General features: G+C 38.0%; 1 protein-coding gene across 1 annotated transcript in view; it reads right to left on the bottom strand.

Annotated features, from left to right (window-relative positions):
* The window catches only part of COL6A5 (collagen type VI alpha 5 chain), a 108,088-nt gene that overhangs the window by 26,446 nt on the left and 60,077 nt on the right, over positions 1 to 21,565 (bottom strand). The window contains exons 31-37 of the mRNA XM_067737429.1: positions 17,011 to 17,022; positions 13,432 to 13,919; positions 10,429 to 10,522; positions 9,230 to 9,883; positions 6,222 to 6,299; positions 3,451 to 3,463; positions 229 to 437 (exon numbers count right to left, since the gene is read on the bottom strand). Coding sequence (XP_067593530.1) covers positions 229 to 437; positions 3,451 to 3,463; positions 6,222 to 6,299; positions 9,230 to 9,883; positions 10,429 to 10,522; positions 13,432 to 13,919; positions 17,011 to 17,022 — 1,548 coding nt within the window. The remainder of the gene's footprint in view (positions 1 to 228; positions 438 to 3,450; positions 3,464 to 6,221; positions 6,300 to 9,229; positions 9,884 to 10,428; positions 10,523 to 13,431; positions 13,920 to 17,010; positions 17,023 to 21,565) is intronic.

The raw sequence follows: 21,565 nt of genomic DNA, 5'->3' as shown, positions 1-21,565 counted from the left end.
TTGGTGAGCATATCAGTGACATTTCTTAGAGCTTATCAGTGATTTCCAGAGTGGTGCCTGTGACCATTTAAATCTTCAGATCAAATAAAAGCTGCAGTTGTAGCCACCATCTTGAACTTGAAGAAAGTTGCTTTTTATACCCACCTTATTTATTTGATTCTCTATTAGTGTTAAAAGATGAGGATCCAGTTATTTCTAAATTACCGCTATAACTTTTCATTTCCTTACCAGCAGTGAGACTTGCAATTTCTTCAGAATCCTGATCTTTTTCATATTTAGTTGTTAATTTCTGTGGCATAAACATTTGGCTTGGAATGTAAGCCAGATGGTCACTTCCACTGTCTTCCAACACAAAAGATGAATCTCTGCCCACACTAAATTCCTGGCCGATGAAGCTGTTCTCTCCTGAAGAAATATCTTGTTGCTCAGGGGTAAATCTAGAAGATAAAAGGGAAAGTTTTAGGTGAACCTATATAACTTTGGGAAATACAACTAAAATCTCACAAAAATTTAATATAGTTAATTATTTCTTAGAAGAAAGACAATTGGGTGATAAAAATTTATTTCAATCAAATAATTTATTATACTACAGGGGAATTCTACTAAACATGTAAAGAAGAACTAATACCTATCCTTCTCAAACTATTCCAAAAAATTCAAGAGGACGGAACACTCCCAAATTCATTCTACAAGGCCACCAGTACCCTGAAACCAAAACCAGACAAAGACACTACAAAGAAAGAAAATTACATGTCAATATCTTAGATGAGTACAGATGCAAAAATCCTCAACAAAATATTAGCAGAATGAATCCAAATCTGAATGTATTAGAGGATCATACACTGTGTCAAGTTGGATTTATTCCAGGGACACAAGAATGGTTCAACATACATAAATCAATTAGTGTGATATGCCACATTAAAAAAAGGAAGGACAAAAATTACATGATCATCTCAATATATGCAGAAAAAGCATTTGACAAAATTCAACCTCCATTCATGATAAAAACTCTCATCAAAGTGGGTACAGAAGGAACATATCTCAACATAATTAAAGACCATTTATGGCAAATCCACAGCTAACATATGCAGTGGTGGAAAGCTGAAAGGTTTTCCTCTAAATTTAGGGACAAGATAAGGCTATTTAACCACTTCTATTTAACAGTTTTGGAAGTCCTAGCCATAGCAATCAGATAAGAAAAAGAAATAAAAGGCATTCAAATTGGAAGGGAAGAAATAAAACTGTCCCTATTTGCAGATGGCATGATACTTTATATAGATACCCTAAAGTCTCTACCCAAAAACTATTAGAACCAATAAATGAATTAAGCAAAGTCACAGGACACAAGATTAATATACAGAAATCTGTTGCTTTCCTCTACACTAATAATGAACTATCAGAAAGAGAGAGTGAAAAACCAATCCCATTTAAAATCTCTTCGTGGGCTTCCCTGGTGGTGCAGTTGTTGAGAATCTGCCTGCCAATGCAGGGGATATGGGTTCGAGCCCTGGTCTGGGAAGATCCCACATGCCATGGAGCAACAGGGTCCATGAGCCACAACTACTGAGCCTGTGCATCTGGAGCCTATGCTCCACAACAAGAGAGGCCACAACAGTGAGAGGCCCGCCCACCGTGATAAAGAGTGGCCCCCGCTTGCCACAACTAGAGAAAGCCCTCACACAGAAACGAAGACCCAACACAGCCAAAAATAATAAATAAATAAATTTATTAAAAAACAAATCACTTCGAAAAGAATAAAATACCAAGGAGGTAAAAGACCCATACTCTGAAAACAATAAAACATTGATAAAGGAAATTAAAGATGATACAAAGAAATAGAAAGATATCCTGTGCCCTTAGATTGAAAGAATTAATATTGCTAAAATGACCATACTACCCAAAGGAGATTTAATGCAATTCCTAACAAAATATCCATGAAATTTTTCACAGAACTAGAACAAATAATCCTAAGATTCATATGAAACCACAAAAGACGCTGAATTTCCAAAGCAAGGTTGAAAAAAAGAACAAAGCTGGAGATACCATCCTCCCAGACTTCAGACTATACTACAGAGCTACAGTAATCAAAACAGCAAGGTACTGGCACAAAAACAGATACAGAGATCAATGGAACAGAATAGAGAGCCCAGAAATAAGCCCACACACTTATGGTCACTTAACCTAGCTATGACAAAAGAGGCAAGAATATGCAATGGAGAAAAGACAGTCTCTTCAATAAGTGGTGCTGGGAAAACTGGACAGCTACATGTAAAACAACGAAATTAGAACACTTTCTTACACCATATACACAAATAAACTCAAAATAGATTAAAGACCTAAATGTAAGACCAGAAGCCACAAAATTCCTACAAGAGAATATAGGCAAAACATTCTCTGACATAAATCACAAGCAATATTTTTTTTTGTCTCTGCCTCCTAAAGCAAAAGAAATAAAAGCAAAAATAAAGAAATAGGACCTATTAAACTTAAAAGCTTTTGCACAGCAAAGGAAACAACTGAAAAAACTAAAAGACAACCTATGGTGTGGGAGAAAATATTTGCAAATGATATGACTGGTAAGGGGTTAATATTCAAAGGAGATAAATAGCTCATACAACTCAATATAAAAAAAAACCAATTAAAAAATGGGCAAAAGAGCTAAATAGAAATTTCTCCAAAGAAGACATACAAATGGCCAGTAGGCACATGGAAAGATGCTCAGCATTGCTAATTATCAGAGAAATACAAACCAAAACCACAATGAGATAGCTCCTCACACCTGTCAGAATGGCTATCATCAAAAAGTCTACAAATAACAAATGTTGGTGAGGATGAGGATGTGGAGAAAATGGAACCCTGTACACTGTTGGCAGGAATGTAAATTGGTGCAGCGATTATGGAAAACAGTATGGATGTTCCTTAAAAAACTAAAAATAGAGCTACCATATGATCCAGCAATTCGCATCCTGGGCATACATCCAAAGAAACACAAACACTAATTTGAAAAAATATATGAACCCCAATGTTCATAGCAGCACTATTTACAATAGCCAATACATGGAAGCAACCCAAGTGTCCATCAACAGATGATTGGCTTAAGAAGATGTGGTATATATATTAAATAGAATATTACTCAGCCATAAAAAAGAATGAATTATTGCCATTTGAAGCAACAGGGATGGACCTAGAGAATATTACACTTAGTTAAGTAAGTCAGAGAGAGAAAGACAAATACTGTATGATATCACTTATATGTGGAATTAAAAAATAATACAAATGAATGTATATAGCAAAACAGAAACAGACTCACAGATACAGAGAACAGACTAGTGGTTACCAGAGGGGAGAGAGTGCGGGGGGAGGAGCAGGTTAGGGGTAAGGGATTAAGAAATATAAACTACTGTGTATAAAATAGATAAACAACAAGGATATTTTGTATAGCACAGGGACTTATAGCCATTATCTTGTAATAACTTTTAATTGAGTATAATCTATAAAAGTACTGAATCATTCTGCTGTACTCCTGAAACTCATATAATATTGTAAATCAACTATACTTCATTTTTTTAAAAAAGCATATACTGATACATTTGTGTAAATTCCCATTTATCCTTCCCTTTCTTGCCATCTGCTTATAGCCTATGAAACACTACTTTGGACTAAATCAAGTCTGATTTGTCACAGAGTTTTAGATAAATGACAAGAAACTCATAGGTTACTTGAGACAAGCAAATAATGTGTCTCAGTTTGATATCAATCTCCACAGAAAATGTAGAAAATAGTCATTTAATCTACCATCAACTTCTCTGAGAAGAATAAAACTATATAAAATATATCTCATTGACACCATGCTTCCTGAAATGGTGTCTACATTTGTATTCTTTGGAGTAAGAATGATAGTTTGAAAATATTGTGTTTTTATATAGGTGACGGTAAAAAACATATTCAATATAAGTTTATTCTTATTCTATTAATGCACCTTTATGCAATTTCAAGTCCATTTTATGTTTGCATTGATACTGTTGTTTGGCACCTGGTGGTACTACTTTAACTGTTGAGAGTTAATGAGGAAAGGAAATAAAGTCAGACATAATATTATCAACAATACATTCACACCAAGTAAAAGCCAAATGATACAATGACTAGAGTGGGAATGATCGTTTTGCAGTAGTGCAGGTGAAGACAAGTGCTGGGGAATCAAGCACTCACAGAACTGAGTGGGCAAGCTGAGAGCAGAGGTGACTCTGCAGCATGCATCATGTTTTACACATTTTACCAATATGCACCATATTATTAAAAAAATTTTATTGAAACATAGTTAATTTACAATGTTCTGTTAGCTTCAGGTATACAGTAAAGCGATTCATTTATACATACATATGTATGTGCATATATACACATATATATGTATATTTTTCAGATTCTTTTCCATTATAGGTTATTACAAGATATTGAGTATAGTTCTCTGTGTAGTCCTTGTAGTTTACCTATTTTATATATAGTAGTATGTATATGTTAATCCCAAACTCCTAATTTATCCCCCACCCCTGAACCTTTCCCCTTTGGTAACTGTAAGTTTATTTTCTAAGTCTGTGAGTCTATTTCTCTTTTGTAAATAAGTTCATTTGTATCATTTTTTTAGATTACACATATAAGCAATATCATATGATATTTGTCTTTCTCTGTCTGACTTACTTCACTTAGTATGATAATCTCTAGGTCCATCCATGTTGCTGCAAATGGCATTATTTCATTTTTTATGACTGAGTAATATTCCAGTGTGTGTGTGTGTGTGTGTGTGTGTGTGTGTGTGTGTGTGTGTGTGTGTGTATTATATCTTCTTTATCCATTCATCTGTTGATGGACATTTAGGCTCTTTATATGCTTGTTTATAAAATTTCTTTTTTTAGTTTTTAGGAATTCTCTTTTGGCTAAGCAGAATCATCTAATACATTAAATTACTGTTTTAAATTTGTGCCTTACTGAGTTTCCTTGGGTTTGATGTACGAATTTATTTTTGTTTGATAGTTGCATAGGAATGATACACGTATGGTATTTGCAGCTAGATTTGTGTTTGTACATGTTAAAATATTATATTAAAATGTAGTCCTGTAAGAATCAATTTTCCTTTAAATAAGAGTATTGTTTATTCTATGTTGGGAAACACTGCATCACAGGACATCAGTGCCATATAGTCCTTCAGAAGGTGTGAGCTGCTGGACGCTTCCTTGTTAAACTACTCAGTATAAATGAAACCTGATATGAGAGGAACATGTATTTGCATGAATTCTGAGGAACATTTCATCTTGCCATTTTGGATATATGGGATTTATGGGAAAGACCGCATCTATTTTGAGAAGCTCTTTGCTTAATTGCAATCTGATGGGACAGGGCCATTATGGGCTAACTCTGGGCTTTCACAGGCTGTAGTCAGGGATCCAAGCTTGGTGAAATATAGAGAAAAGCACAGAGCAACCAAATGGGCCATTCTCGTTCTGTTTGAGGTTCAAGTCCATTCAGATTAATTATTTATATTTTCACTCAAGATAAAATTTTAAAGAAAATTATTTACATGTGCAATGATATTGTGGGGTCTTTCATGCTGTTTTGGGAATGAAACAATGAATCACATGGAATCCCATACTTCAGTAAGACAAGACATTGGGATAAACTGTAATAAGTGCCTCAGCAGAGGTGTAAAAAGTTATTAAAAAAGGAAAAAATGTGGATTTTGACTGAGTGTAAAGATGGGCTTTGAAGAGGAGACAGGTTTAATCAGGGCCATGAACAATGGGTAGGGTTTCACTGGAAGAAACAGGATCCCAGGCAGTGTGACCAGAGCTCCAGGAGGGTGAACTCCTGGACCTCTGATCACACAAGGCAGACAAGAGTCCAGTGTGGCCGGAACTCAGAGCTTATGATGGGGAGAGATGAGAAGTAAAGTTGAGGTGGGTTGAGACTGAATTCTGGGGTAAATTTCAATATGGAAATTTCTGAGGAAACCATGAATTTTAAAGCAAAATTGTAATAAGCTCATGAGGATGTTATAAAAACATCAATCCTGAAAGCATGCTTGTGTGCAACTTCTGCTACAGAAAATGGAATACATGAAGAGCCTTTCCTTCAGGGACCTTATCTGCCATCAGGCAGTTACACACCCCTCAGTCAATCCATAGTCACTTGTAAATATCAGAGCTTTCTAACTCACAGGAGATTGATACTTTGATTATCCTCTTCCTTTGAATTCATGAGTCTGCAGATGTTCTCAAGCATCAGTGGTGGGTACTGATTGAATCCTCCTATTGAGAGAGGAAAATTATAGTTAGATTTTTAAACTAGAAATTGTATTTGCTAGGGAAAGAGAACTCCAATAGGAATCTTCTTGAAGCAATAAATGTCACTAAAGTATTTCAGCACAATTTGGCTTGGGTGAGAACAGAAAATAGTAGCAACTAGAAATAGCATTCAGAATTTGATTTTAACATTTTGCAGCCAAAAAATTACTGGGATCATGGAAACAGACCTCCTCAAATTGTTCATTTAAGGGTTAATTGTGATGCAGAGACACGATTTCCATATGTTCAGGCTAACATAATTTTATTCTGATCCTATAATACTTTTTCACTCAGACTTATGCTAATAGAAAAAGTAATATTTTAATACATGATGCTATTTCTGTGCTTCTGCACCAATTAACACTGATTTCCTAGGAGGAAAATAATCACAGGAAAGATTTTAGCTAACTGACCTAAATAATATGTTCCTTTACCTCTTTCTATTGTTGTTCTATAAACTGTGGAATACTGAGAAATATATAATTTTCCCCTCATTCAGGAAAATAAATAGGTTTTAGTGAAAGGAAATCTTTGACCATTGAATGATCGAAGACTCTGTGAAAATATCTCACAGAATGTTTATGGTTTTATAATAATCATATTTCTCTTGTTCTAAGATGAGCATTTTTTTCTATTTCTCTGAAATGAGACTATGTCTTCTAATCAATTGCAGTTGACAGTTGCTATTGGTGAGGAAGGAATCGTGATGCCATTGTTATCGCCTGTACGTGTGGGAACAACAAACGTGCCAGCACCAAAACTTGTAGAATTGGGGTCAGCAGTTTAGAAAAAATTTCCAGAAGTATTAGTAAAGGAGACTTTTAACCTCTACAAACCAAGTGGTTATGGGAAGACAGTGAATTGGATGTGTTTAACAACATTGCTCAGATGGAAATCAAAAGTAAGCTAGCTCTAATAATTGCAAAGCCTAATTTAAGAGCCTAGCAAGACCAGTTTTGTGTTATTTCATAGAGTCTTTTTAAAGTACTGCTCTATTGGAGTGCATTGACATATACACACTACTATACATAAAATGGATAACTAATAAGGACCTACTGTATAGCACAGGGAACTCTTCTCAATACTCTGTGATGACCTGTATGGGAAAAGAATCTTAAAAAGAGTGGATTTATTATATGTATGGCTGATTCACTTTGCTGTGCAGCAGGAGCCGGCACGGCATTTTAAATCAACTATACTCCAACAAAAATTAAATTAAAAAAAGATTTTCTAAAAAAATCCATCATCGATCTTGATGGTATAAAGAAAAATATTGCATGGGAAAAGATGGATATCAATGACTCTGAGTCAAGAAAGAACTCACAAAAGTCAAATTTTGACTAGAAGAAGTTTTAGGAATGCCTTAACCAAGTGTATTTCACATATATTCCCTTTTTATGTACGCACGAGAGTGACATATCATAGTCTGTCTAAAAGAACTCTTTTGAAGACTATAAAATAAAAAAACTCTAACAGGAATGTCAGTATCAACATTTAACTGGAAGCACTTTTTCTTTCATTTTTCGTAATACAATGGTGCATTATACAATGGAAGGCATTTAGAGTTAAAGAAATAACATGATATTCCCAAAGGGGTAATTACTGGATTCTTCAGTTGAATATGAGTCACAGGAGAAAGGGGAATCTCCTTCTGCAATGAAGAGTGAACTTCCAAGCGAACTTGGAAGAGTGAACTTCCAAGACGTTGTCACTATGGTGGTATTGAAGATTCCTTGGTGGAATCTTCCTGGGGTGGAAGACTCCTACGGTGGTGGGATTGGTTCCAACAGAACCTAACTCTACACTTGTCAGATTCCCAGAAAGAAAAGGTTCAGCTCTGATTCCATGGGATCCTCTAGAGCAGGATTTCTCAACCTCAATGCTATTGACATTTTGGGCTGGATTGTTCTTTGCTGTGGGGGGCGCCCTGTGCATTGTAGGATATTTAGCAGCATCCTTGGTCTCTACCCACTAAATACCAGTAGTATCCTCTCTCTTAGTTCTGACAACCAAAATTGTCTCCAGACATTTCCAAATGTCATCTGGGGGGCAAAATCATCCCCAGTTGAGAACCACCTCTATAGAAAGAGCATTTCTCACACCACTTGCGGTGAAGGACAAGGTATTTTTATTTCTAGCCTTTTGCAGACTGATACTTTTGGTTTATATCTTGTTCAATGAGACAATGTCCACTGTTTATACATTTGTATAATGTGGCAATGTCACATTGCTTTAAAAGTTTCTAGATGCTTATTCTCAGTTTCTGTATTTCTTTCTACTCATCAGTTTATGGACTAACATGGTCCAATGGGTAACACTTTGTAGTGCATTGGCCTAGAACCTTTCTACTCAAAGTGTGATCTGTGGACCAGAAGCATTGATATCACTGAAGAACCTGTTAGAAATGCAGAATATTAGGCTCCATCCTACAGATACTGAATCAGAACCTCCATTTTAACAAGATTCCTGTGTGGTCTGTATGCTCAGACTCTTTGGGAGTAGCACTCTCACACAGGTCTCCAGGGTACTCCAAGGTTGGAAATAAACCAGATGTAGCAGGGAAAACTTTTATTTAAATGCTCAACCTGGAGACCACCTAAGAGCTGCTAGAACTTCTTTACGTTGAGCAAGTGAAGTTCAGGAGATCTCCAGTCACTCTGTTCCTTCTAGTGCTGAGATTTTGGCTAAGAGACATTATATCATGAAAAAGGTCTCACTGCATTATGACCAAAGCATAAACAGGGTATAACCAAGATGTGTCCTATTCCTGTCCCCTTTTCACCATCTAATTCACATATTTTGGTTAGCTATAGATACAGAGGTATGTTAGGTTATCAATACTACTAACAAACACTAATTTATTAAAACAAAGAGAAAACAAAATAGTGACTTACGTCTAACTGAGTACACAAATGGCTTTAAAAACTTCACAGCGTAATCCAGGTTTGGTTTATGAATTCTCCCAAGCTGTATCAGATGGTGATCAAGTGGGTGGCTGGCTAGCTCCTCCATGTCCTCCTTATGTGTAGAGCCCAGAGAAATCACAAATATGACATAGCCTTGACACTTGGCCCTCAGAGCCATCTTCTTTAAGAATTCCTTTCTCTCATGATTTCCTCCAGCAGAGACTACAAAGATGACTCTATGTTTTCTCAGTTTGGGTGTTCCTGGGAAGAGATGCTCCACAGCCCACAGTAGGGCACGGCCAATGGTGGATTCTCCATTTAGCTGTTGGAGGTAAGTCTGGATGTGCCTCTTCATTAGAGCTTGATTGTCATAAGTTGTAAACTCAAACTCTGTTTTTACCGCATCTTTCTTCCTCTCATCCCAAGGAGAGTAGCTCAACAAGGCCATCCTATCACCAGAGTCTGAGGTTACAGGGTCTGAGGCAATATCAAAGTTGTCAAGCATTGAGCTTACCAAGGCTTTGACATCCTTAAACTCATCACTTGCTATATTCCTAGAATTGTCTAAGAGGAAGGCGACATCCATGTATGAATTTTCAGGTAAGAAAATCTCTTTCTTGCAAGTATTTGGAAAGCATTTATCTGAAAACACATAGAGACTTATCATTGGTTCAATGTTGGCACAAGAAGACACTGTTGTTTGAGATCTTCAAGTGAAAAGGGACTGATTACCAAAAATTAATCATCTGATCAATACCTCTTCAATCTCACATCATTTAAATTAATAAGGAATTTTCAACATCCCCATAATTTCTGTGGCCACTAGCAGACGATTTGGGAATGTCTTTGTTGAAAGCAGATGTAAGTAAGATGTATACTTAAAGTGTATAAGACATGTCCAAACTCTTTTAGAAAATATTTTAAATATTTTAGAAGCTTTTGATACAAACTATCAAATTGTCCCCAGGAAAAGCCGAATCAATTGGGATAATCTTCTAAACCAATTTTCACATTCTATGGAAACTTCAAACATTACAGAGATTGAAACTCTGACATATGGTGTTGAAAGATCGGAAAACTTAGAATCTACAATCAAAAATATAATTCTTTGATAAAGGTAGATTTAATAACTCACCCAGAAGACATTTAAGTGTTTCAGCACAATAAATTCTTCTCATTAGTCTTACCATAGCAAAGAGTACAGTGCCGAAGTCTTTCTAATGGTTCATATTCCCCATTTGGAGGAACAGGAAGCACCTGAAATGTTCCCGTGTTGTCAAACTGCATCGAAAAAGAAGTATATGCTTACTTGCTCATTTTCTTTAGTCATCATCAGCAATACACTGTGCACACACTTTAAGAGTTTGAAAAACACCTAACTAATCACCATCACCTTGCATTGTAGCCCATTGCTCTATTCAGTGCAACTTTATGCATACATACACACACACACACACACACACACATACACACACACTATCCCCCCTTGATCCTAAACATAACCCAAGGAAGCATATAGAACAGGTATGAGCAACCCAATTTTATGATGAGGAAACTACCACAAGTTAACCACAAGATTCACCCACTGGGGTAGATATTAATATCTCATTCTTATCTCCAAACCTGTAATTCTGCACTGAATTTTCACACACCTCTGATTATGCACCAGCTGTTTAGGTACTATACATCAGTTTCTGGGGTTGGGTCTTGCAGAAATTTTACATTCACAAGTTTCCTTTAGCCTCTTTAAGTAGTGATTCCAACTATTTCCAACCAATCACACTATCTAGAAGAAGGCATATCTTTCAGATGTCAAGTGGATTTCTCCAATCACAAATTCCAATCAAAAGTTTATTCCATATTACTCAGCCATAAAATAAGTGAAATAATGCCATTTGCAGCAACATGGATGGGCCTAGAGATTATCATACTAAGTGAAGTCGGAAAGAGAAAGACAGATACCATGTGACATCACTAGTGGAATCTAAAATATGACACAAATGAACATATCTACAAAACAGAAATAGACCCCCAGACATAGAGAACAGACTTGTGATTGCCAAGGGGGTGGGAGGGGAGGGACGGATTGGGAATTTGGGATTAGAAGGTGCAAACTATTATATATAGAATGGATAAACAACAAGGTCCTACTGTATAGCAAAGGGAACTATATTCAATATCCTGTGGTAAACCATAATGGAAAAGTATATAAAAGAGAATGTATATGTATGCCTATATATATATATATGTGTGTGTGTGTGTATACATATATATATATATAACTGAATCACGTTTTGTACAGCAGAAATTAACACAGCATGTAAATCAACTATACTTCAAATTTTAAAAGTTCTATTCCAAAAGGATGTAGACAGAGGACACTAAGTCTATTCAAAATTCTTGGTAGTACACTGCCTGATTTTGTCTGTTTCTTGATTATATTTTTGCTTTGATACTCACTGAGATGGGCAATATATAGCATTCATTCATTCAGACTCAATAACTATATATTGGGCATTTACTCTGTATGAGGCACCATGCAATACAGACAATTTAATTACAATAATAGAAATCTATAATTCCCAGGTGATGAGGGGATCTCTCAATCAACAGAGATGCTCATGCTTTTGTTCTTTCTCCCTTGTGAAATTAAAAGGTAGAAAAACCACCCCCTCTGTTTTTCTGTAAAGTGCTGACTGAGCATTTGGTAATATTTATTATCACCCCGGCCTTATAGTTAGAAAGTAGCTACTACATTCCTACTCTCTAGTTTTTATGAAACTGGATACTTTGGGTGTCATTTTGTGTTTGACCTTGTTGGTCCCCCATGTAAAGATTAACTGCAACCTTGGTAATCAAGGAAGTTTATTCACAGGGGTCAACCACATGCTCTTCATTCATCCATGCATTCATTCAACAAATATTTATTGAATGCCTACAATGTTAAATAGGTAATATTCTAGGTGCTGGGGATACAGAAATGAACAAAGCAGATAAAAACTCTATCCTACATTCTAGTGGGGAGACATATACCATAACAAAACCAATAAATAAATTATCTATGTTGGGAAGTAATTATTTTTATAGAAACTACTTCAAATTCCTACAATCCTTTCTGTCAGGATCTATTCTCCCTATGACTCCTATTTCCAAAATATTCATGGATATCTTACGATTATTGACTCTCTTCATGTTATAGAGGGCTTTTCTTTTTATAGTAGACATGTGTATTTGTGTAAATATAGACCTTTATAGGGCTTCCCTGGTGGCGCAGTGGTTGAGAGTCCGCCTGCCAATGCAGGGGACACGGGTTCGTGCCCCGGTCCAGGAAGATCCCACATGCCGCGGAGCGGCTGGGCCCGTAAGCCATGGCCACTGAACCTGCGCGTCCAGAGCCTGTGTTCCACAACGGGAGAAGCCACAACAGTGAGAGGCCGCGTACCACAAAAAAAAAAAAAAAAAGACCTTTATAACCTCTTGGATGACATAATGATTCCACCCAGGTCCAGGAGCATGTATTTCATGGATAATGAGTAGATTTTAAAATAGTTGAACAGTAGATGGAGAAGTTCTTCAGTTTGCAGGGAGAAAGAGGGAAGCACAGATCCCATGAGAATCTGTGAATCCAAAAGTGATGGAACCTCTCTTGGGAAAAAGGTTCATACCCATCAAAGTTTTACACCTTAAGGGTTCAAAAACCCCATAAACTTCACCCATTACAGGTTAAGTCCAGCTGTTCAATGAGATTCAGCTAGCAGATGACAGATTTGAGAAACACCAGGTTGGCAGAGGGCTGGTAAAGCATTATATTGATAGCCCTATTTCAAATCTTGATTTAGCCACTTAATAGCTGTACAAAATTGAAGAAGTCACTCAAACTCTCTGGGCCTCAGTTTCCTGATTTTTAAATGGAGATAACGTGCATTTACTTCAGAGGGTTGGCAAATGCCTGAGTGTTTATGTAAAGCTCTAGGGACAGTGCCTGGTGCCCAGCAGGACCTGAACAAAGGTGGCTGCTATCATTGGCTACTGTGCTTATTAAAAATTGGATTTCAGACCCTGGCAACAATACAGCTGTGAAAATTGCAAAGGAGGTCAAGAGGCCACATCTGTCCCCATACTCCCCAGTATTCCTGTCCTGCCAGTACTAATATCTTAAAAATAAATACGTTGACCAGGGAAGTACTTACCTCAAAAGCCTCCTCAAGGGAAACTCTTTCATTAAAAGCAAAGACTGCAGGGCTGATATCCAAGGCACTAAACTCCATGGTGGCCGTGATGATGGATGACCTACTGGCAGATTGTCCATTGCTAAAAAACACAGCGACTCTCTGCACATTGGCTCCTGCTAACATCCGCTTGAAGATGTTCCGAGCCACAAACTTCATCGAGTTACCAATGTCTCGGACTTCTCCGGAGTTTTGATATTTAATTTGGGAAAGAAGCTGGAGGAGTTGCTTCTTACTATGGTAGTCAGACCCACGGATGAGGTAGTTGGTGTCTAAGTCGAAGGAAACCACGACAACTCTTGCTCCCACAGGGCAATTATTTTCCCTGATGTGAAGGTCATTGACAATAGAAATGATGATGTCCCTCGTTTCATTAAATCTCTGCTCTGTGATATCGTAGGACTGGTCCAGGGCAAATACTAGCTCTGTTGGATACACTGGACACTTTTCTACAAAGATGAGAAGCAAAAGTATTAAGTTATTTCACTGGGTCAAAAGCCTTTCCCATTCCCTTTACTCCAGTGAGATAGGTTGACACTGAGGTCTGGGAAAATGCAAGTGTCACGTAAACCCTAGAACCAGAGGTACCCACATGTAAAGGGAGGAAAAGACTCTCCTTTGTTAGCCTGAAGGTGTTACCTAAATACAGAGCAGTGATATTTTGCTATATAATGCTCAGACTTCACTGCCCACCATCATTCTACTATTTAAAAAGAAATTGGAAGGAGTATTTGAGCTGATGGAACTTGCTGTATCTTGATTGTGGTGGTGACTACATGAATCTATGCATGTGTAAAAACCGAACAAAAGAGTGAATTTTACTGTATGGAAAATTTTTAAAGGAAACTATGGCTTATCAGAAAATCTGAAGGTAAGGTAACCCTCTTGCACTGTTGGTGGGAATGTAAATTGATACAGCCACTATGGAGAACTGTATGGAGGTTCCTTAAAAAACTAAAAATAGAATTACTATATGACCCAGCAATCCCACTACTGGGAATATATCCAGAGAAAACCATAATTCAAAAAGAATCATGTAACACAATGTTCACTGCAGCTCTATTTACAATAGTCAGGACATGCAAGCAACCTAAATGCCCATCGACAGATGAATGGATAAAGAAGATGTGGTACATATATACACTGGAATATTACTCAGCCATAAAAAGGAACGAAATTGGGTCATTTATAGAGACGTGGATGGATCTGGAGACTGTGATACAGAGTGAAGTAAGTCAGAAAGAGAAAAACAAATATTGTATATTAACGCATATATGTGGAACCTAGAAAAATGGTAGAGATGACCAGTTTGCAGGGCAGAAATAGAGACACAGATGTAGAGAACAAACATATGGACACCAAGTGGGGAAAGTGGTGGTGGGGGGTGGTGGTGGTGTGATGAATTGGGGGATTGGGATTGACATGTATATACTAATATGTATAAAATGGATAACTAACAAGAACCTGCTGTATAAAAAATATAAAATTCAAAAAAAAATCTGAAAGTTTATTCTCTTCAAAAATCTTCAGAAATGGGGCTTCCCTGGTGGCGCAGTTGTTGAGAGTCCGCCTGCTGATGCAGGGGTCACAGGTTCGTGCACCGGTCCAGGAAGATCCCACATGCCGTGGAGCGGATGGGCCCGTGAGCCATGGCCGCTGAGCCTGCGCGTCCAGAGCCTGTGCTCTGCAACGGGAGAGGCCACAACAGTGAGAGGCCCACGTACCGCAAAAAAAAAAAAAAATCTTCAGAAATGATCTACTAATAATGATAAAGTCAGCTGGAAGATTTTCATCCACTTATGTGCAAACATTTATTGAGTATCCACCATGTGAAATGCAGGGTAACATGTGCTGTGAGATACATATGAAGATGAACAAATCCAAGTTTGCCCTCGAGGAACTTGTCTGGGGAAGATCACGATATTGAAAGGTAGAGAGTGATTATTATTCTTCACAGGGATTCAGAGGACAAAGAGGCTGTTTCCAGAGAGAGAGGATTTCAGGGGCTTTGGGATGACAGCGAGGGTGGCAGGAGGAAGGGGGCAGCACAGTGGACCATGGCAGGCTTTCAACAAGCTATTATAAAGATGGGACTGTCTGTAATCTCCAACTCAATCCTAATAGTTTTATGATGACTGCACTTTGGGAATTTCATAGGTAATCTGCCCTATGTATCAAACCAAACTTTTCAAAGTCCTTGTTAAAGTCTGAACACAGGAAGAGAAAATGAAATTATTTAAAAATTAAGCACCCCCTCATCTACATCTACTCTCCCCAACCTAGCTAACTATCAAAATGCATAAAACTCAAAATATAGCATCTCCCCACCATTGTTACCAGTAACAGAAATAGAAGAGGAAGTGTTGATTTTGAGATGTATTTTGAATCAAGACATTTTGCTGTGAAGAAATTTTTAAAATATGCAAGCCAATAATGAAAAAGAAAATGAGAAAAATGGACTATGCCTTATTTCTTAGCCCTATACTAAAAATGATTAATGAAGTGGTAGATAGCATCTTCAGACCTATCATCACAGATTTTCCTAGAAGGCAGCACCAGTTTCCATTTATTTTTAATCTCTCCCTTTCTTAGTGCCCAGTAGGGTACCTGATAAATTTAATTCAAACCCCTGAAGTTTTACTGAGTGCTTAGATTTACTAAGTTTTTTTTTTTTGGAATAAAGTGAATGGTGCCAAACTTTGGGATGAGCTCAAAGATCCGGTGGATCTATGTCAGCAGGCCTCTAGGAGACCAGGAGCTCTTGGAGTTGACTTAACCGGCTCAGGGGTGACATCATCCGAGGGGTCTAAGGCACCACAGAACACCGACTGTAGTCTAGGCCCCAAGAAGACCATCCTCCATGCTCTGGGTCAGGCTGACGAGTGGTGGGCACATGGAGGTGAAAGCTGTGAATGGAGGTCAGAGAGAGGAAAGGAAACATCACCCGTCCAAGGAGCCAGTGTCCACGGACTCAGCAGCAGATGGAACAACAGAATGGGTCAGGCAGCGAGCAGCCCTGCACTGAATTGCCCAGCAACACAGGACCTACCCCGTGAAGAAAATTAGTTGGAAACTGGCAGGACCTGGAAAGAACAGCAGTGTGAAAGATCTGGGAGCTGGCGGTCAGCATTTTATAGTTAAGTCCAAACATGACACTTAAAATTATAGTCATAATAAGTGTCTGCACAGAAGGAAGAAGTCTCTTTTCCCATGGGGATGAGAGTTTCTTTTTTTTTCCTTTGTGAAGTGTTTATTCAAATATTTTGCCCATTTACTTTTTTTTTTTTATTTATTGAAGTATAGTTGATTTACAGTGTTGTGTTAGTTACAACAAAGTGATTCAGTTAGACATACATATATATATCTATTTTTTCCCAATTCTTTTCCCTTATAGGTTGTTATAAACTATTGAGTATAGTTCCTTGTGCTATACAGTAGGTCCTTGTTGGTTATCTATTTTATATATAGTAGTGTGTATATGGTCTTGTCAGAATGCAAGAATTATTTCAGCAAGCTGCATAATATGGTAAGAATACTCACCTTTCCAACAAGCTATAAAGAGGAGAGAGAGAGAAAGAGTCTGTTACACTTTTGGAATGCTGACTGAAAATAATCCAAAAAATAAAATTTCAACAAAGTTTAATATTCTGTTTAACTCTAATTGCAAATGGGGCTAGTTTCTAGTAACAGGAAGCCAAGGTTAAAGGATGGAGGAGGGTGGACACAGAAGTTTATTATTTTGTGGATCTTCCTGACCTTTCCTCCTTGTGAGCTGTGGCCAGCAGACATTAGCAGAATTCTGGTTGAAATTTGAATCACTGATCACTTGTTTTAGAAACAGAACAGATGAGCCTCTGATTAAAAGGTAAGATAGCTAAAATTCAATTTGTTTTGTCTCTATTTTACAGCCTTCTGAGAGCCATTCAACAAGGCAGGACTAAAATACGGGGTCTTATTTTCTTCCCTGATGAGCACCTTGGGAACCTCTATTTTTCTGCAGAGCTGTGGAGATTTCCAAATGAACTTCGTCTCTGCTAAAAAAAATACAGCTCCTGTGTTTGTGTGATCTTGTATCCAGACTGAGGGAATCCCCTGCTTTCTCCCGAGCATCTGGTTTCTCCAAGTGATTTACCTGGTAAGCATGAGATGTAACAGGGGGAACTATTGGCAAATCTTGAAGAAAGCACAGGCCTGACAATTTCCATGTTCATTTTACTCAATTCCTAGGAAGTAAATGAAGCACTCCAAGACAATAAAAGATTTTACTAGCCCTGTCAACAAACTGGTCATCCATCCTGCTGGCCCACAGCCCACAAACACCCTCACATCAACCCTAGGAACATTTTTGTTTGTCTTCATCCTACAGTTGCTGAGATGCTGACTGCCAACAGAGAGCACACAGAACTCACGGCCTCCTCTGCATCTCAAGGCCTGAAATAGATCTCTCTTCCTGACTGAGAAGTCCCATTTGTTAACTTCCAGCCCAGCTGTGAGGCCAGAAGAACAAACTCTAGAATTAGGTGCATTTGTCTGAGTTTCAGTCTGGGGAAACTACTTGACCTCTTCTAGGGTGTTTCTTTTTTTTAATTTAGTTTTTCCTGAAAATTCTCTTTTTTATGTCTCTCCTTCTAAGACTCCAATTACTTGGGCCCTCCTGTTTTATTCCCAACCTCCCTTTCTCTCTCCTTTCTCCCCAGCTTCCTAGATCTCTTACTTTATCCTGGGGGAAGTTCCCACCCACCATCCCAGGGCCCTCATGCCAGTGCGTCTGGAGCTGCTGTAGGGCTGAAGAACAAACATGGTGCAGCAGGAGTCCAACCTTGCAGGGCATCTGAATTAGCTCCAAAGGCCTGTCACCCAAACCCCTATCTCAGTTCTGCATTCTAGAGTTCCATGCTCTCTGATCAGCACCCTGTCTGGTTATAGACTCTGCCCACTCCACAACAACCCCTTAATTTCTTGGCTAACTCCTTTCATGCAGTGTTGGAAAATGCCCTCACACCCCAAATCCTCCAAGATAGGTATTCACCTCCCTGCCCCTTCCACCCCTTGGGTCTTCCCTGATTTAGATCACACACTCCTCTCCCTACAATAGCTCTCCTCTTGTCCTCTCCCTGTGCCCCAGGCTGGTTCTCACCTCCTCCCTGTGCTGGAGAGCCTTTCAGCTCTCAAGTGACATCTTTGACATGGGTTCCCCCACTCAACATTGGAGTTTTCTCCACTGGCTGCTTCTTGCCTCTTTCCAAGTTGCCCACACTTGGTGGAATTTCCTCATCTCTGCAGTGCCATTTTTTCTGGTGTTGGGCCCACTCTTTTTGCTAATGCATCTCCCTGGGTTCATCTCTTGGAATTCTATTTCTGTCTCTCTAGTTTCACATCCTTTGGAAGCTCATTCATCCCTGCGGCTCTAAGGATGTTAGTAACTCCAGCTTCCATTCTGCCTGTAGATCATTTCACTTTAGGGTCTACACAGCATTCCTCTGCCTCTAAAATGTTTAAACTCATCACTTCTTCCTACCAATAGATTTTCTTCACAATTCTTCCTCTGCCTTCTCATCCTCAGTGGTACCAAACCTCTCCCGCTGTGGTCTTAGAGTTTTTATTTATTTTTTTATTTTAAATTTTATTTTAATTATTTATTTTTTTATACAGCAGGTTGTTAGTTATCTATTTTATACATATTAGTGTATACATGTCAATCCCAATCTCCCAATTCATCCCACCACCACCTCCTCCCCCCGGCTTTCCTCCCTTTGTGTCCATATGTTTGTTCTCTACATCTGTGTCTCTATTTCTGCCTTGCAAACCGGTTCTTCTGTACCATTTTACCAGATTCCACATAAATGAATTAACATACGATATTTGTTTTTCTCTTTCTGACTTACTTCACTCCATATGACAGCCTCTGGGTACAACCATGTCTCTACAAATGACCCAATTTCATTCCTGTTTATGGCTGTGTAATATTCCATTGTATATATGTACTACATCTTCTTTAGCCATTCGTCTGTCAGTGGACATTTAGGTTGCTTCCATGACCTGGTTATTGTAAATAGTGCTGAAATGAACATTGGGGTGCATGCATCTTTTTGAATTATGGTTTTCTCAGGGTATATGCCCAGTTGTGGGATTGCTGGGTCATATGGTAATTCTATTTTTAGTATTTTAAGGAACCTCCATACTGTTCTCCATAGTGGCTGTATCAATTTACATTCCCACCAAGAGTGCAAGACGGTCCCATTTATTCCACACCCTCTCCAGCATTTATAGTTTGTAGAGTTTGCCATGACGACCACTCTGACTGGTGTGAGGTGATAACTCATTGTGGTTTTGATTTGCATTTCTCTAATGATTAGTTATGTTGAGCATCTTTTCATGTGCTTCTTGGCCATCTGTATGTCTTCTTTGGAGAAATGTCCATTTAGGTTTTCTGCCCATTTTTGGATTGGGTTGTTTGTTTTTTTTAATATTGAGCTACATGAGCTGTTTATATAATTTGGAGATTAACCTTTTGTCCATTGATTCATTTGCAAATATTTTCTCCCATTCTGAGGGTTTTCTTTTCATCTCATTTATAGTTTCCTTTATTGTGCAAGAGCTTTTAAATTTCATTAAGTCCCATTTGTTTATTTTTGTTTTCATCTCCATTACTCTAGGAGGTGGGTCAGAAAAGACCTTGCTGTGATTTACGTCAAAGAATGTTCTTTCTATGTTTTTCTCTAAGAGTTTTATAGTGTATGGCCTTACATTTAGTTCTTTAGTCCATTTTGAGTATATTTTTGTGTATGGTGTTAGGAAGAGTTCTAATTTCATTCTTTTACATGTAGCTGTTCAGTTTTCCCAGCAGCACTTATTGAAGAGACTGTTTTTTATTCATTGTTTATCCTTGCCTCCTTTGTCACAGGTTAATTGACCATAGGTGCGTGGGTGTATCTCTGGGCTTTCTATCCTGTTCCATTGATCTATATGTCTGTCTTTGTGCCAGTACCATACTGTCTGATTACTGTAGCTTTGTAGTATAGTCTGAAGTCTGGGAGCCTGATTCCTCCAGCTCCATTTTTTCCCCTCAGGATTGTGTTGGCTATTTGGGGTCTTTTGTGTCTCCATACAAATTTTAAGATTTTTTTGTTCTAGCTCTGTAAAAAAATATCACTGGTAATTTGAGAGGGATTGCATTGAATCTGTAGATGGCTTTGGGTAGTACAGTCGTTTTCACAATATTGATTCTTCCAATCCAAGAACATGGTATATCTCTCCATCTCTTTGTGTTATCTTTGATTTCTTTCGTCAGTGTCTTATGGTTTTCTGAGTACAGGTCTTTTACCTCCTTCAGGAGGTTTATTCCTAGGTATTTTATTCTTTTTGTTGTGATGGTGAATGGGATTGTTTCCTTAACTTCTTTTTCTGATCTTTCATTGTTAGTGTATAGGAATGCCAGAGATTTCTGTGCATTAATTTTGTATCCTGCTACTTTATCAAATTCATTGATTAGCTCTAGTAGTTTTCTGGTGGCATCATTAAGATTATCTATGTATAGCATCATGTCATCTGTAAACAGTGACAGTTTTACTTCTTCTTTTCCAATATGTATTCCTTTTTCTTCTCTGATGGCGGTGGCTAGGACTTCCAAAACTATGTTGAATAATAGTGGCGAGAGTGTACATCCTTGTCTTTTTCCTGGTCTTAGAGGAAATGCATTCCGTGTTTCACCATTGAGAATGATGTTTGCTGTGGGTTTGTCGGATATGGCCTTTATCATGTTGAGGTAGGTTCCCTCTATACCCACTTTCTGGAGAGTTTTTATCATAAATGGGTGTTGAATTTTGTCAAAAGCTTTTTCTGCATCTACTGAGATTATCATATGGTTCTTATCCTTCAGTTTGTTAATATGGTATATCACATTGATTGATTTGTGTATATTGAAGAATCCTTGCATCCCTGGATAAATCCCACTTGATCATGGTGTATGATCCTTTTAATGTGTTGTTGGATTCTGTTTGCTAGCATTTTGTTGAGGACTTTTGCATCTATATTCATCAGTGACATTGGTCTGTAATTTTCTTTTTCTGTAGTATCTTTGTCTGGTTTTGGTATC

Source organism: Pseudorca crassidens, chromosome 5 (genome assembly GCF_039906515.1).
Source record: "Pseudorca crassidens isolate mPseCra1 chromosome 5, mPseCra1.hap1, whole genome shotgun sequence".
NCBI classification, from domain to species: Eukaryota; Metazoa; Chordata; class Mammalia; order Artiodactyla; family Delphinidae; genus Pseudorca; species Pseudorca crassidens.
This window is presented reverse-complemented; position numbering and strand designations above follow the sequence as displayed.